Raw genomic sequence first — 17,729 nt, forward strand, 5'->3', positions numbered from 1 at the left:
GCTGTATATGCTGCAGTCTTGGTCGGGTCTCCTATCTGAAACAGGGCTTAACTTAAAAGAAAAAAAGAAGAAAATAAAACAATACATTTTTTCTTCATCCCACTCTCTCATTTTAGATCTCGAGGCCTGCATGTCCACTTGAGTTTGTTATGTTGTGTTATTGTACTGTTGCCCTGAGACAACCACTCAACACAATGATGTTTGCCAGTAGCAACACAATCACACCGGTCTGCTTATGCCACTGTTACTTTCTACCAGTAAATTACATGGAGAGACGGCCACATCCCTTTGACTGAATCACGTTTGGACAAAAACAACACAACTGGCAATGATAACAAAAGTGTTTTCCTGCCTGGTGATTATAATTAGAGTTCGGTAAACACCAGTGTTTTTACATCTCACCGAGTTTTTGTCTGGAATTCCCCTCATTCTGTTATAATCATAGAGTACTCGCTCAGATCAAGAGACAGCCCGTATTTACTTTCACAGCTTTGTAAACCATTAATGCACAGGAACATTCCGGCCGCCGGGTGATTCATGAACAGTGTGAGGGCGGAGTGCGCTTTAACCTCAATACCTTTAACCTCTTCCTGTTTGTTCCACAGTTGCTGCGGCTGGTGACGGTATCTGAGAAGCGCTGGAGAGCCCGCTCGCGTGGAGCTGGAGCCGGAGGTGGAGGTGGAGTGGACGGGTGGAGCGATGAAGGGGAAGAGGGATTTGAGAGCGGTGACTGTGACGATGAAGACGAGTGTGCTGGAGTTTCAGGGCTGGGGCCGCCACCGAGACGCAAACGGTTACGCATCTTTGCAGGTCAGACACGTGTTCAAAGTGGAGCACAAAATGAACTTTAACTGCCATTTGTGTGGTTTTAAATGAGGTGCTGCATCCACATTAATAACGTAAAATGACCCCGAATTGCATTTATGAGATGCTCTAAGAAAAAATGTTGGGTGCAGCCATTAAGTTGTTTTCTGCTGCTTACTAAATTGGAGCTATTAACTTGAAACTGGTAAGTGGATGAATAAGTTTGGATTCTTCAGCGGTGAGTCAGAGTGATCACAGTCCAAACACAGGCAGTGGGCACAGCAGAGAGGTGTTTACATGACTACTGTACATGTTGACACCACCGTGACACTATGCAGCATGAGACGTGAGACTTCCTCAGGTAGTCGCCTCACCTCGACCTCTTGAACTCCCTGCCGTCAATCCCTTAGAAACGTCAGAGGTGCTCTCTGAAAGCCAAACAAAGAACAAATGAAGCTACAAACTGTCGAAAGAAAAGAAACCAAACAGCAGAAGAGGGAGAAAACAGCCAGGGAGCAGGAACAAGGGGGTTCGATACACCGACACAAAGCCAGCGCAGCTGAGCAAACACGGCAGTGGGAGTAGTCCTCCTGTCGGGGATGTTGTGGCAGAGATTTGGGTTCGCCGGGCAAGGAGCGAGAGCAGGAACCGCGGGTTAACACAGGAATCCTGCAGGGCCATCACTTCCAGCAGGCTGGGCCGTGAGAGTGTGATGCCCTCTCTTGCGTGCTCCTGTTAGCCTGACTGTACAGTTCTGCTTGGAGACACAGAGTCTTTATGCTCTATCTTTTGACACAGTGGGAAATTAAATCCATCTCAATCCCAGTCTCCCCTACATTCTCCCTCATCTGTTCTGTGTATAAGCAGAGTGTGTGTGCTCCTCAGGACGTGTGTGTGAGTGAGTCTGCAGACACATATATGCCTGTTTGAGCCTGTTTGTACATGAGCCCGTAAAGTTTGCAGACCTTGGAGAGTCCCTGCTCATTGGCAGATACGCAGATAGCCGCTGATAGCCTGTGATGACCCAGCTAAATGCTGACCTAGCACGGCTGCTCAGCCCATTTTGGTCAAACAGGGGACTGGGGTTCAAAGGGCAACCTGCAGAGCATGAGGCCTAATGGGCTGCCTGTCTGTGGTCTGCTGCTCTCAGATGGACGAGCCAGATCTGGTTTCACAAAGCGTGAAACAGAGCAGCAGAGTAGCACTGGCACACACAGACACATGCACACAAGCTGGGAAAGGTGACGGAAGCCACAACAACAAGGTGCAGACAGGACAGAGGCAGCGCTGGGACCCCCACCCAGCCCGGCTGTCAACCTGCTGACCACAGAGGACGTTCCCAAACAAACCTAATGATTGATCTGTCCTCGCTCATGCTCTGCACAGATTCCATAACCTTCTGATCGCTAATGCTCCTCACCCACAAAACACACACAGACGTACAGACTTCCCTTCCCGACCAATCAAACCACACGCCGCACATTCCCCAGAGCATTCCAGGCCAGGGGAGCTATTCCAGGACAGGGACCCCCCCTACAACACCCCCACCCATCTAAAGCCAGACGAGCAGCCAGTCGCGGGACTGGTCGCAGCTCACACACCAGACAGATAACTCACTGACCTCTCTAGTGATGTGTCACTGAATTCTGTTATTTGTGAAATAGGCTGCAGAATTATCCAAACGCAGATTTAAAACGGCTTTAATTTCCAAATCTTTAGAATCTGAAACTGTTTTATTTGAGAGGAGAGAGATCTGTATAAATCTGATATATGGTATTAAAAACATACAGCTATAAATTCACACACATGACAAAAGCACAAGGTAAGACACAAATAGGATTCAAGAATTTGCCTTCAGTGATTTATATATGTGCAAATTGTTTAAAGAAAGCCTGTGTGAGTCTGAACAGTTTCAACTATGGGAAAATGTTATCTGGTCAAACTTATGGTGACAGTAACACAAGTTGGGAAGCGTCAGAGAGTCAGAAAAGTTAGCTAACTGAGTCAGCAGTATTATTTACAGAGCATATCTACCTAAAGTTCGCTAACATTAGCTACCTGAAGCTGCAGATAATAGACAAACCTTTCGGTGTTTTGTACTGAATAAGGTTTCATTTTATGTTCAAAAGTCATAAAGTCTCACGTTAAAGTATTAATCTCGAAGATTTTCATGTAAATAAATGTTTGTTAAGTCACAATTTATCTCCGAATGAGGTAACACAATGGTGATTGAGCCAATGAAAGGCTTTGCATTTGCAGTAAATAGTATTATTACAGACTGGGTGTCTGTGGCGACATTCGTGGAAAAAATCACAAGCGGCGCCCAGTTAGTGACGCGTTTTCCATCAGCCAGCAGTGGTTGGTCTGCCAGAGAGGGTAGGCGGAGCTAAGCGGCTGCTTTTCCGGTCTCTGCAAGTGTTGCGAGTAAACAGTAATCTACTATGGCTGAACAAACAAAGAAAAGATGGATGACTACAGATACAACTTCTAAAATAAGTGAAAATCCAAAGAAAAAGAAACAAATTGGACGCTCAGATGAAGCAAACAGTCTAAAAAGGAAAGCGACCGTCAGCGAGAAAATCAAGAGTTACAACCGGAGCCAACCGTGGACGTCTGGTTACATTAGGTAGTGTCACAATAACCGTTTATCGCCCAAGGTACCGCCAATAAGAACGAAACAGTAATCTTCAAGATTGAATCTTTAAGTCATTTTTTTAAACTTTGCCTCTCCAATGAGGGTCTTAATTACACAATCAAAGCTATAGATTATGTAGTGACACACTAAAAAGTCACAGAAAACCTGTTGCATTCAAACAAAGGAAAATACTTCCAGTAAAAAGTATGTGGACACACAAACAATAATGTCTGCGTTTGGCAGAGAATACGTTTGTCTCTGTTAGTAGGTTTTAAATCCTTTAATCTGTATGACTGTCTGTTGCTCACGATGAGAGCTCACCTAGAGCCCACCTGGTCTCTGACTGCACAGCCTCTGTGCCACCGTCTTCATAAAGTCTGTTATAAGCCTGTTTTCGCTCCCTCATCCTTCCTTTGTTTTTCTGCTACACTGTCACTTTAAATTTGCACTGCAGTATTTTCAAAATACAGCTCGACAAAAGCACAGATAGCACCGTACTGAGTCCTTTACTGTACGAATGAAAAGCTGGGGGTGACGGTTAATGTTGCTTTCCAGAACTAAATAATAAAACAAGTGGCAACACAATGAAACACAGCACATAATTCTCACAAGTGTCAGAGTCATGTTTCTTGACTCAAACTGGTTCTTGAAACAAAATGATTTACACTGAAAAAATGTGGAAAAAAACCCCACAGAAATCTGTTTTCATAACCTCCACCACTCAAAACTAAGCCACTTACAGAGATGGCTTTTTAACAGTCTTATGCTAACTGCTAGACTAAATAAGTCGTTAAAATGAGTTTTTGATGCAGTTTGGAAACATTCAGAAGTCTGAAAGCCAAGTGTTGGTGGGCTTTGCCATGGCCCAGCAGCCCAGAGCTCTGCCTCGTGTTTTCTTGCTGAGCTGGTCGGCCCTTTACTGTGTGCCGTACCTCGCCATGCTCAGCAGGAGCCGCGTGAATAGGCCTCTTGTTATGTTACTGTACTCAGACATTCGGTCACTGTAAGCGCCCAGAAGGAAAGCCGTTCTTTGAGAAGCTCTTGAGCATTTTATCAGCACCGGGGGTTAGCAAAATACAAAGTGGAAATATTCCTGTAATGTGAAACACGCGGCTTAAGATGAGAGTCTGGGCTGGGCTCACCTTTCAGGTCTGCAACAAATTTTGTGGCTAGAACAAAGGAGCGTGTAAAAGAAAGAAGAATGTGATGAAAGAATGTGGGGAAAGAACAGAGAGACAAAAACACCTTTGATAACTCTAAAGGTTGATACACGGGGAAACCTAAACATTCTTTACTCCGTATGTGGGTCGAATGGACAGCCGTACGTGCTGCCAGTACGAGAACCTGGTATGTTAATTAACTGCAGCTGCGACCCCTGACCCCCGGCACCTGATAGGTGAGTCACACGGCGCCGGTCCTCCGCAGCAGTGTTTGCTACATGTCTTCATCAAAAAGCCATAATCCAGACACTGTTGACATTAGCCCTGGCAGCTCTGGATGCATCCGCCATGGATTCTGTTTCCTCCTCCTTTAAGCTCCATAGACTTTAATAAAGCTGAGCATCTGAGCCACTGCTCTCGTGAATGTCCTTTGAGTTAAACAGGCGTCCACATGTGGTTGCCAGGTAGAGGGCATGCGTGCCACAGGCGTGAGACAGAGGGAAACTACCTCAGACGATGCAGATGTGTGAGGTGGAGTGCAGGTGTTTGGATGCCCACATGGCCTAAATGCTCTTTATCTTTGACTGCAAGCAGAGCTGATGATACAGAACACATGCAAACTTCCCAGAGTGTCAGTGTTTGATTCCTACTTCCATCCCGACTCAATCATCTACCAACAAGACTAGGTCAAAACCGGTTTTGCGGACAACACTGGAAGCGTGGCGTGTGCATGACAGCTGCGTGACATGTTTGTTTTCATTTTAATGCATGAAAACAGAGAGTGCTGGCGTGTCACGCGAGGAGGCTCGCCTATTTTTACCATGAGCCGCGTGCAGTTCTCGGCCAAAACACACGGTAAAAATGAATTGTAATGAGTCCTATTGATCTCTGACAGCAATATTAACATCTCTTCCTGTAGTAAAAGTCACAGGCATGGAGAGTAAAGTAGGTCAACACTTCCGGTATGTTTTTTCAAAGTAAAAGCCCGATCTGAAATTCTGACTCCCGTGTTGTACACAATGCTTTTATTTTGAAGTGTTTCCTGGGCCATTGTTGTTTTTTTTAAATAAAAGTAGTCATAAGTCTCCCACAGGCCATAAGTGTATATGTTAGTAAAAATAAATAAATAACATCATGTTACAGACGTAACTCGGGTGCGATCTCCCCCTCCCTCCCCCTCCCTTGCGCTCCGTCTCTTTGTCTCTTTGGTTGTTTTCGCTGCGTGTTAAATTAAGGTCCCGTTTCTAAAACCAACCCACGGCAATCTTTAAAACAAAGACCAGAAACTACCCGCGCGCTGCGGACGTACTGTAGGTGAGAACAGCGGACAAGCAGCTGAGGAGCAGCCCCGCCTACTCCCCGAACAAAGTATCCAGAGCCATGTAGACAGAGAGTCGCGTCAGTGGAGGTCCAATATGTGGCATAATTCGCCATTGCGATGTCATAACTCTCTCTCTCTCTACTTCTGTGAAAGTATCATCAGTCAGTCAGTCAGTCAGTCACATACAGACCCTGTTTGTAGGGCTGACCCTGGCGGTCAGCCAAAAATATATAGCATGAAAAGAATCTTTGAGACTGTGAAGTTCTTGCATCCTTGTGTGGACTGATCGACTGTGTTACCCTCAGAACTGTAAAGAGTCACATGTGTTGGACTCAAACCGAACAGCTGTTTGTTCATTCTGGTCTTAACATGAAATGTTTTTAGCTTTTTCTTAACCATGCTAGCCGCTTAGCGTTAGGGATCTGCCTTGGCAGCCTTTAAATACATCTCAATTGATTTATGATTATATAGACTGTGTTATGTTATGTACTGTGTTATGTGACTGTTGCTAATCGAATCTTTGATCCAGACTAAAACATCTCTGCATATTAAACTAAGATGGTGATTATGATAAACATGCTTAGCATCAGCATGTTAGCACTGTATGCTTGTGTACTTCAAAGCAGCACATAGCTTCAGTACAGCCTGACAGAGACGCTAGCTCGGCTGTGTAGTCTTGTTATTTTATGCCAAATCCAAATTACACCCCTGAAACATTAAGTGACAATCAAACCCCGTCTAAAGTCCTCCCGGAAAGCTTTGGTTGTGATAAAAAACAATTGATCTCCGCAAATATGTTTCTGCAACCAGCGCAATAAAACAGCATAATTGTGAATCATTTTTTCCACAGAGATAAAAGGGATTCAGATAAAAGAGCAGATGTTTTTGTTTAGTTTAAGGCGATCTGCCGCCTCGCTCCAAATCAAAATCTTCATTCCAGTGAGACTTGGAAGAAATGTCTGCCCCTCTCATCTTTGGCTGACAAAATGATCGTTCTGTAGCCAACAAAAATGTGTGTTATCTTCTCAATGATTAATGATGAACTTAGAAAAATAATTATTTTTCATATAAAACTGTTGAAAACCTCGAAACTGTGTGGTGGAGAAGCTGCTGAGTGGTTGACGGGTGGTGTTGGTGCAGAGCCTGATAATGTGTAACACCCTGGAAGTGTTCTGACCCAATGTCCTCTCCCCCCGTCCCTCCTTGAGCTTATAAACAACCTCTGTAAATTCAGCCAATCCTCCTCCTTCCCCACCTCCTCCACGCCCCTCACAAAAATAATGAAGCTTGCCACCATCTGTGTAAACAGGCTTGGCTAGTTAGAGTCAGTGCAGTCTCTCTCTCTCTGGTTCCTCGTGGAGCCGCCACAAGGCCCTGTGTGTCCCCAGTTATAGGGCTGGGAGTGGTGGCAGTGGAGGGAGAGAAAAGAGGGGAAAAAGGGAGGAGAGGAACACAAGGATGAAGTTACCCCCTTATTGGACTCTTGTTGCTCTTCCGCCATGGAGCTTTCTCAAACCAATCCAGGGATAAAACCCTTAAGATTAGCCAGAAGGCAGGAAGAAGAGCCCTGGTTTTAATTTCTGTGGATACAAGAGCACAGAGCCGACTCGTTCTCATCATCCACACGAGGGGGGCCCACCAGCGTTTGATTCATTTTGTAGGCCTATGCTTTTTTTTTCTGTGTTTGTGTGTGCCTCTTGGAAAAGCGTTTGTTTGCTCAAGAGCTTTATTTACATTCACAGGCACTTTTTGGACGCACTAAATTGATTCCAGGCCCGCTCCTGGGTCATGTCCATCAGCTCAGCCACAGTCCACAAACACTCTGCACACAGCGGGACCATTCTCGAGGCCCGCTGCTACGCTGCTCCCTGCCGCAATGACACACAGCAGCCATTTTGTGGGGATGTCTTAAAAGCCAGGTTGAGGGTTTTGGGTTTGCATTTTTACGTGTAAACCCTCTACTTTCACCTGCGTCGCCTAAATTCTCCCTCCATCCATCTTCTCCTCCCTGTGGCCTGCTGACACTTTGTTTTTCCCGACCATTCTTGAAAGCAACTCAACGATGCAGCGAACATCGCAGGAGTCCTGCTGTCGATAGACTCTGAGCTGCTGGAGGAAACCGCAGGCTAACCACTAAAAAGGACTCAGATAGCGAAACAGCTCAACAGGAGCTCTCTGTGTGTACAGTCAGACCGGCCAAATTGTCACTCTTGGCTGTATTTCTAGTGTGCCTCTCCATGACAGGAATGTAGGGAGAATTCTGCATGTTTGTTGGCAGGGACGCTTGCACAACAAACACGCGTCTCAATCTGCCAGTTACATTTCCTCTAGTGGAACGACTGCCCAGCCCAGCGGGGGAACATAAACAGGCCTGTGTGGGATGTCAGCTTCCCTCATTATTAAAAGATAAAGATAGTATCCAAGGAATGTGTTCCTCGGAGGCTCCCTGACCGTGACGTCCCCCAGGCCAAGCTCCAAGGCCGACCCACTGGTCATCGGCTTGGCTCCGTGCTTGAACACTTCTGCCTCTCTCTCTCTTTCAATCTGTCTCTCTCTCACTGATAAGAAACAGCATTGTTCCAGCTCTCCAGAAACACTCCTAACCGGCGCTCCCTGCGAACCTCTGACCCTCCGTCAACACCGACCTCAGAGCTGCTGGAGGTTACAGGCCTTCTCTGTACGCAGCAGAGCTTCCCACCCTGAGCGAGCCCCTTGCCCTCAGCGCAGAATCAACTCTTTGTATGTTTGATTTGTTATGGTTTTTACCCCTCTCACTCGCGCACACACTTTCCACCCTCGCTGAGCCGGTGCTAGTTCGAGGAGTTCTTAAATTTATGTCTCTGATTTAAAAGTTTTATTTCTCTTCGAGCTCCTTCTCTTTCTCCTTCCTACGATCACGTTAGCTGTTGCTGGAAGTGGAGACTATAAATACAGTAGAGTAAATCTAATTTGAACGGCAGAGGGAGAGGCTAATGGGTGCAACATGCTGGTCATCCCCTCACTGACACCACCTCCCTTTACTGACCATGATAATTGATGGGTTTTGACTGCGTTTGTCCCACAAAGCCACGTTGTAGAACGTGTCTGTGAGGTTTGGTTATCCCCTTTTGACAGCTGGGTGTATTCTCTACTTTTCAAGCAAACATTTCGTACTCAATTTGGATTTCGACTTTCCTTCCCTCCCTCTCCGTTCTCATTGTGTTTTCTGTTTTGCTCAACGTCTGTAAGCCCTCTAACCCCATGTAATCGCCTCTGATTTAAACCTTTGAAACTCCGTTATGTCTGTTTATGTCCCGAGTCGTCTTTGGCATCGCGAGTCCCTGTCTTACTCTCTTGCCCTCTGTGTGGGAGGATCCCTCAGCCTAGAATAACAGTGAGTGTTGTGGAGGTTGGGAGGCCAGAGCGGCTCAGAGAGTAGTGCCGTTGCGAAGGCCTGGGGCAGGGCCTCCTCTGGGCGTCCAGTTTGTCTTGGCCCAACATTCCCAGCCTCTCCGAGCGGCCCTGTGGTCTGCCTGTGGGTGTGGAGGCAGACGGTCACATTCCCGCCAGCCCGGGACAGAAGCATCCTGCGCCGCTCCTTAAGTTCCTTCCCAGCTCAGAATCGGCAGCGTCCCTGGACAAACAGCCGAGGCCAAGTCACACAACTCACAGAATGTGACCAATAGGCCAATAATCACAGCTCTCAGCTCCCTATCTGTTGCCCTCCGCAAGATAAGGCCTAATCAATCCATCCAGGAGCTCCTATCATGTTGTTACAGAACCATTGTGTTCCTTGCAGCTGTAAGGGCGGCTCCTGACAAAGGACTGCACACACACACATGCACGCCAGCCAAGTCAATCTCTAAATGTGCTGAGTGCAGTGTTTAAGGGAATGGTTTGCTCTGCAGAGATGAGACAAGTGATAAAATATTTGCTTTACCTCGGAAACCGTAATATCTTTTAAGCTGTTGAATCTTGAAAACCTAGATCAAATTTGACCAGCTTAGGTGTGTTATGTGCGCACATCGTCTGCCAATGTAGCAGCAATCTAAACCATCTCTCCCATTTCATAAGGAGCACCTGTGTTTGGAGACTTAACATTCCACATACTTATCTGACCAAAAAAAGGCCTTTGTGCATAGCACACATGTACTGAATAAACTGTACTGGACCGTGAAGGTACACACTCGCCAGAGGGGTTATGATAATGTGTCAACCTGCTACTGATGTGCAGCGACTCCTCCAAGTTATTTATCTGCATTTAAAACACATGTTTACTGAAAATGTGTGAGTGCAAAGGAAGCTGGGATTCTCGGATCTTGTAATCATCACCTGTAGTTGTGGTGTGCTGGAAAATGTGGCTTTCCACTCACTGTTGCAATTTCTCGACATAGTTTGCTTGTTGTGACAACTGCGAACTGTAAACGACAAGCCTCAGGCACCGAGCACTGCTGAAAACAAATCTGCAGACTCTTTCCCCCTCCCTCTTTCCCTCTCCTCTGAACACACACACGCACACACACACATGCTTGTACACACTCCGGCCACTGTTTGACCTGCTCGGGGGATCCAAACAAACATCCGCTGCCCCTGAAAACCGCAGTCTGAATTATTTGTCTGTCCTCCTGAGGAATGTTCACAAAAGAAAACATAACAGTGAAAGCCGGCCGTTGACTCGCATGTGACTGCACCTACCTGCTCATTCTTAGTCCGAAGCCTTCGCGTAACCAATCAATGGGCGGACTGTTGACCTCTCCCCTGGGTCGTAACTTGAGCGCATGAGGCCACGATAAAGCCAGCATGGGTAGCAAGGTGGCGTTCCTCTGAGCGGTCTCAAAATGGACGGTCTGAATGGACGAGCGGGAGGAGGGCTCGGCTCCGCTGAAAGCCACGAGGGCCTACATCTGTCACATTAATCACAGTTGGGATTGTGGCTCTATTTTTAGCCACGTTATCCATCTATTTGCCTAATTGTCGCTGCCTGTCCGCTGTCCTGGCTCCTCCCTGCAGGGCCCCAAAAGCAGAAGATGAAGAAGAAAAAGAAGCGGGATTACTGCTGTCTGTGTTTTCTTTCACTCTCACTGTGTCTGTGCTTCACAGCAGCACAGGTGTTCATCACTAATGATACCAGGATATTATTAGTCGCAGGCCTGTGTAGGAGTATAGGGGATCTAAGTTTGCATAGTGTTCAGTCCCTGTTGGGTTGTTTTAAAGCCTGCAGAACAAGGCCCCTCTGTGGTGCTGCTCATGTCAAAGTGTTTAAACTAGCAAGAAAGACCTCTTTTTCCCCCCCCTGGTTTGAGGGATTTTTTTCACAGCCTGGCTCTTTTTTTTCACTCACATTATTGCCGCTGTAAAGCACACCAACACAATGCACTCCCACTTAGTCTCCTGCTTTTTCACAAACACACACGGGGACGGGCGCGCACACCCCGCTCAATCATCCGCACACAAACACACAAATGCAGACGCGCATCCCCCCCCCTGGCCGCCCCCCGCCCTCGCTCTTATCCACAGTGTATATAAAAGCTGTATCGAATTGCACCTTGAGCTTAATTGGCTCGGCAGTACAGTGCGCCGCTGTCGACAGTGACAAATCGTTCTTTCAGAGCCCTGAAGAATGTCTGCCCACTGCCATGTCAGAGGACACAGGGGGAGAAAAAAAGTTAATTGTCCCCTGGCCGTCGTTCAAATGATGTAACTGCAAAGAAATTCATAGGAGATGCCGTGTGGCGCTCTGGAGGTTTATTTATTTGCCTCCTTCCCCTGTTTAAGATGCCTGGCAGCATTTGGGGGCTTTGGGCACCAGGGAGTCAGGAGGAAGGGCCCCGCTCTCTGTGTTTCTACAGGAGGAGGGCAGGCCGAGGCTTAGAAAGGCTCCTGCTGCCTCTGATCACACACTGGGTCAGATCAGCCACTTCCTCCCAAACGGATCACTCCCTCCAGGGAGAACGGTAAACAGATCAGATGAGACAGCTAATTGAATTTGGAGCTATCTGTTATTTTAGGAGCTCAGATGGGACGGTGAGTGTATGGCTGCACAGCAACAAAGGCTGTGTGACGAATAGGTATGTCAGAAATGCATGTGTGTATGTGCGTGTGTGGAGAGGTGCTCTGCATCTGCCCTGACAGGGGACAGCTCAGCCCATAGTTTACGTTCCTAACCATAGAGCAGCTTTATTACTGATATCCTCCTGCCCTCTCTCATAACTCAGCCTTCTTATTTCAGTCTCCCTCACAGCTTTCCACCAGACAAAGCAGCACAGGATATGTCTCACACACACACACACACACACACACACACGCGCGCGCGGAAGAAGAGCTCTGCTCAGCGTCAGTAGGAGAACAGCTGTGGAGGCCGAGCAGTAAGACAGCAGTAAGTAAGAGCAGAGCAGCAGGTGACCATGAAGTCACTGCAGTGTACAGAGCAGATGGAGAACAGTGAGCGACTGAGGAGAGGTTCAGGATTCACAGTGAAAACTCAGAAAGTTTAAACTTTTAATTATCTAACCGAGGCTTAATTCAGAAAACCTTCCAGCTCAGATGATTTCACATAGAAACACTGACAGGAGGAGTTTAAACCTCAGGCTACTGTAAACTGAACAGCCTCACTCGAGCACTTTGGGTAAGTGCCTTGCTCGAGGGCATCTTTACAGCAGTTGTGGAGGGAGAGGTGAAAGTTAGGGATAATAGGCAGGTTGCAGTGGACACGTCATTATACTTCTTAATAGGAAGGAGCCCGAGTCGTCTGCACACCGTCTCTAAATTAACTGCCCAAAGTCCCACAGCACCTCAGAGCATGTGATTAACAAAACAGTGAAGCAAAGTGTCATGCAGAAATCTCCAAGAAATATATTGAATCTACAGTGTACACCCAGAAGTTAAAACATTACATTCAATGTAAGAGACATTTTTTGGTACTCTGGGAGGTGCTGATTAAGTTTTATATTTTACATATAACGGTACAAATGAATGTCCCTGAATGTCATCTATGTTTCTATCAAATCTGTTTGGGGTTCCACTTTACGTTTCGTGTATAAAGTACAAACACCCAACGACAGAGACAAAGTGCTTCTTCAGTTTCATATGCAGTTAATCAAGAAACTACAAGGTAACTATCTAACTCAGATAAACCATAGAACTAGAACTAGAGCTTATTAGCGCAGCATAAGGACTGGAGGGAAACAGTTAACCTTGCTCTGCCGAACGCTAAAAATACACCTACCAGCACTTGAATGAACACATCTTTATTGTGTTTGTTTAATATGTTCAAGATGTCAAAATGTGGGTTTTACAGGGAAGATTTATACTGTTCGTTCATGAATAGTGAACAGCATGTAGCTTTCTTTAAAATTACAACTTAAAGTGATAATCTCGAAGATTTTCATTTAAAGGGCCAGTTCGCAGATTTTCAACCTCAGACCTATCATGGTATTATGGGGAACTTTCTTATTGTTGTAAGAAACCTTTGGAACGCCTTTGGAGGACGCTATCCGCTTCTCCAATGGGCCCTGGAAAACCTCGCCAGACTACGTAAAACGCGTCATCTGGAGCTCGCTAAACTACACTTCCTCAGTCTCGGGTGCCCTCCGATGTCATGTCTCATTCTAAATCGTCAGGTTTGAAATGTAGACTGCAGACCTGAAGATTTTTTTAGACGATCCACCGGTATATCCTCGTTGTATGTCGGGTTCTGTACCGCTCTGAGCCATTGCCTGCAGCGAAAACGGTAGTATTTCACTCCAGTGTCTCTCTATGGGCCGTTCCTTTCAGAGGGAGGAGCGCAGTGCATGCTGGGTGTTGTAGGAATGTAAAATGAGCGAAACCATGAGCTGTTTGTACAACTTTCTCCACAGCTATGGCGCCAATTTCAAATATTATTGCTTCTATCGATTACAGAGAACACCACCTTTGACTGACAGAGGCTTTTTACAGGGGAGAACTGCTCCTTCATTTAAATAAATGTCTATTAAGTCACTATCTATCACCAAATGAGGTAACACAATGGTGATTGAGCCGATGGCCCACTGATGAAAGCGGCTGCTTTTCCGGTCTCTGCACATTCAAGTGGTATCAATCTTCTCACCTATGTTTTGGCCACAAAGTCAATTAGCATATTTCCCAACATGTTCAGCTTTTCTTTCATAATACAGAACAGAGTGAACATTTACAAGTTTCAAACATAATAAAAACAACACGTTAGCTCGTTTGTCACATTTAGAAACAGTGTTGCCGGCTCCTGAATTTCAAAACTTATTCAACTCATTCATTCGAATCGGCATCATCCTGTCACACACTGTAAATATCTCTTACATGGATATGTGTTCTGTCTATTGTGGCTAATTAAATAAAAACAACAAGCCTCACTTTTTAAACCGAGAACTTATTTTCTGTCAGGAGAAGACACAGCACTCAAGATGTCTGTGTGTTTCAGATTTGTAGACATCACTTCGTACAGCTGTTGTGGTTTTTATTTTTATTTTCTGTTTTCAGCATCTCACCACTTAAATCAACATTTCAACACTCACTCGCAGTAAAATATGTGTCTGTGTGATTCAGCGTGTGTCTGCAACAATAATCTGTGACATCTGGTTATATGTAGGCCTTGTGTTTCTCGTTCTCGCAATGTAACATTGTTTTTACAGCTGTGTAAGACATCATGCGAAAGGATGATAGACATACCACACATGTTTTTCAGCTTTTGTGACAGTGTTGGGGTCTAATCGTCTCCATCCTTCTTCCTGCCTCTCTCATATTTTTCATTCTTTGCCTCCTTTCGCTATCTCCCATCCATCTCCTCCGTCTCCGTCTGTCTCCCTCTCAGACCTTGCTGATAACGTGGCAATGGACGACTTCGCCTTCCAGGAGCAGCTGCTGACCCCTCGCTTGGCCACAGCCGGGGTCGGAGGCGTCTCCTCACCTGCGGCTCCGCTGTGGAGGAGCTACCTGGTGCTGACCCTCCCTCTGACGCTTACTCTGCTCCTGCCCTGCCGCCACTGACCAGTGTACTCATCCTGTATACGACCGCCATCTTTTCCCCTTGGATTAATTAGTTCCCGTCCTCAATGTAAAGTTCAGCGGCTCGTCGAAGGAAGCATGAACAACAAAAAATGCTTCGTGTGTCTGTTTTGTTTTATTTAAAATCACTGGATGTTCTTACAAACCTTTGAAAGCACACCAGATAAACCTGGGGCACTGTGTAAATATGAACCTTGCCCTCTGATACACCCCTCTTGTGTCACCTCCTCACTGCTCTCATACTGACTTCTGTATCATAACTGACAGGGGCCCTCATCATTAGACAGCTTTGTCCTGGACCTGCAGGAGAGGCGCTACATGGGGGACAGACACACAACAGAGCTTTATAAAAAGCACCCTCTCCCAGTCTGCAACGAGTTACTGCCCTGCAGAAACAATCTGTAAGGAAGAAAATGTTTTGCTGCTCTTTCCACGGCGGTGAATGATCTCCTGCCAGGACCGGACCTCAGCTGGGGACTTGTTGTGAACATATTCCCAGAGACTGAGGTTTAACCCTCATTTAAAGATGCACTGTACCTTACTACTTAGCGCTCCCTCTTTCTCTCTCATTCTTTGTGTAGTGATAGCTTAATTACATCAGACTGATTCACACTCCCACATGATGAGTGCTTTATTTTGTAACGATGATGACTTTAACAGCCCTGCGATGAAACAGACTCGAGGGCTATTGTAGGAGTTTAGGTCTCCAAACCAGCCTGATAACTGTACAGACGGATGTTCGATGTGTTGGTGCCATGTTTACAAAACATGTTTATTTGAAATATTGGCAGGAAAATGTAGTTTGTGGGAAGAATTATTAGCTCAACCGTGAAACACTGCTGCATTTCTAGCTTATTCTTTAGCACTGTGCGTAAAGGGGGAAGTGATAGTGAACATAAATATGTAACATATGTGTACATTTATTTTGTAATTTATGAAGGCTGGGCTTTGTGTTCATTTGTTCTTGTAAGATTTGTTTTAAAGTATTCATATTTTTCAAGGTTTGTTTAATTTTGTTTGCTTTTTTAAAATGAAATGTGGTGAAAACTGGACTCCAGCTCCCTTGTTTAGACTGGAGGAAGTGTGATGGATGTTTGGAAAGACGCTAATTGAAAACCGAAAGTGTATCTGCTGCTGCCACTCAACTGACTTCACGCAGCTGTGAGCGTAGCTGCACTCACACCAGACTCTTAATCCTTCCCTCCACCGACTATACGCGCTTCTCATTGAGGGTCGGAGCTTGTAGAAGCCAATTCCCAGCTGACATTAGGGCGAGAAAGCAGGGCCAGTTATTTGCAGTGCTCACCTATAAACAGATGAATAACGAATAATTTCAGGAAAAGCCCAGGTTTAACTCATAACAATAACTACTGCTCTTCTCTGCTCTGTTTATTTTTTATTGAGCCTTTATTGAGACAGGTAATCTCATTAAGACACGTGGTCTCATCCTCAAGAGAGACCTGCTTATTAATGTGTGTCAGTAAGTCGAGTCAGTGAGCCAGCATGCAGAGCTCAAGGCGCCTGACACTGGAACACCTCAACAGAATGCAGCCTTAATTAATGTTATTAGTTACACCTGTGTTGGTCATGTGACCTGTCTGCCATGAACCAACAAACAGCTGATGTCAGACCTGGGATTAGAGGTTAATAAGAATTAATTGCCAAGTATTATGTCATGTTTTTTTTTCAGTTGGATTCTGATGAGACGAGTACGATGTGTAATAAACTAAACATGTTTTACTTTTTGTGTTGTTTGTTGCTACATCTACATGTGTTCATATTAACACACATGAGACATGTGAGGTCTTCTTCTCTAATGTTTGATATCATAATAGGAGACATAAAGGTCGAAGGAAAAGATTATTTGTGATTTGTACTTTTTTATTAACCGTAGTTTAAAGGAAACATCCACCATGTAAGCACTCTCATTAGCCGAGCACATGAATTTAAAGCAGGCGATATAGGCAGTCGCCTCGGGCGCCACGTTCTGGGGAGCCTCAAACATTTTTAATGAAGCCCCGATATTAAATTCAAGTCTACTGTCAGACTGACACATTCACTCCCAACCTTTCTCTCTGCTCCGCTCGCAAGTACTGTCCCTCTGCCGCTCTCTCTCTCTCTCTCTTACTTTCTCGACCACTCACTCAGCGTGTCCTTCCTGACACAAGTTACAAGAGAGGACAGGGGCGGTGCGTTCAGACCCAGTTGGAAAAACTCAAACTCGATCTTTTAATAGAGGGGAGGGTAAGAGGTTTTCTTTTGTCGTACTTATAATGTACGTTCTGTTGTTTAATTAGGTCGCCCTACTCGACTAATCCCACATGTGGTACAGGCAGACAGACAGCATATAATAGAAAGGGAGGGGAAGAGAGAGAGAGAGAGAGACTGCAGCATGTGATGGAAAGAGACAAATAAACTCTATATTAAAAAGTTTGTGAGTGTCTATGAATAAAGAAGGACCCTTTTAATGTTAAACTAATGCATGATTCTCACATTTTTCCAATTCTAGTCAATACATGTTAAATGACAGCAGTTGAGGTTCCTATTTTTACATTTTCAATGAGTGTAAATAAAGAGTGAATAAAATTGCATCAAAATAGAGCTAAAGGCAGAATCTACGGCCCCACAATGTCCTCATATCCCAACACATTGTAGTCAGCTTGAACGGTCTTTATTGCAATATCAACTCTAATAATGAGGTCTCTTCTGGATAACTGTGTTGCACACTGGCAAGCAAAATAAAGAAATGATGTTTTTTGGCAGGAAAAAAAGATATTTTACCATTTCAGTGGCCAGACCCTGATTTAAAGAG

General features: G+C 45.5%; 1 protein-coding gene across 1 annotated transcript in view; it reads left to right on the forward strand.

Annotated features, from left to right (window-relative positions):
• gpc3 (glypican 3) overlaps window positions 1–16,662 on the forward strand; it is a 124,475-nt gene extending 107,813 nt beyond the window's left edge. The window contains exons 7-8 of the mRNA XM_069670119.1: window positions 606–810; window positions 14,724–16,662. Of these exons, the coding sequence (XP_069526220.1) occupies window positions 606–810; window positions 14,724–14,899 (381 nt within the window). The 3' untranslated portion in view covers window positions 14,900–16,662. The remainder of the gene's footprint in view (window positions 1–605; window positions 811–14,723) is intronic.
• The last annotated feature ends 1,067 nt before the right edge of the window (window positions 16,663–17,729 follow it).

The sequence above is a fragment of the Semicossyphus pulcher genome, unplaced genomic scaffold (assembly GCF_022749685.1).
Source record: "Semicossyphus pulcher isolate SPU_LCO1_2020_fin unplaced genomic scaffold, fSemPul1.0.p SCAF_2, whole genome shotgun sequence".
Classification (NCBI taxonomy): Eukaryota; Metazoa; Chordata; class Actinopteri; order Labriformes; family Labridae; genus Semicossyphus; species Semicossyphus pulcher.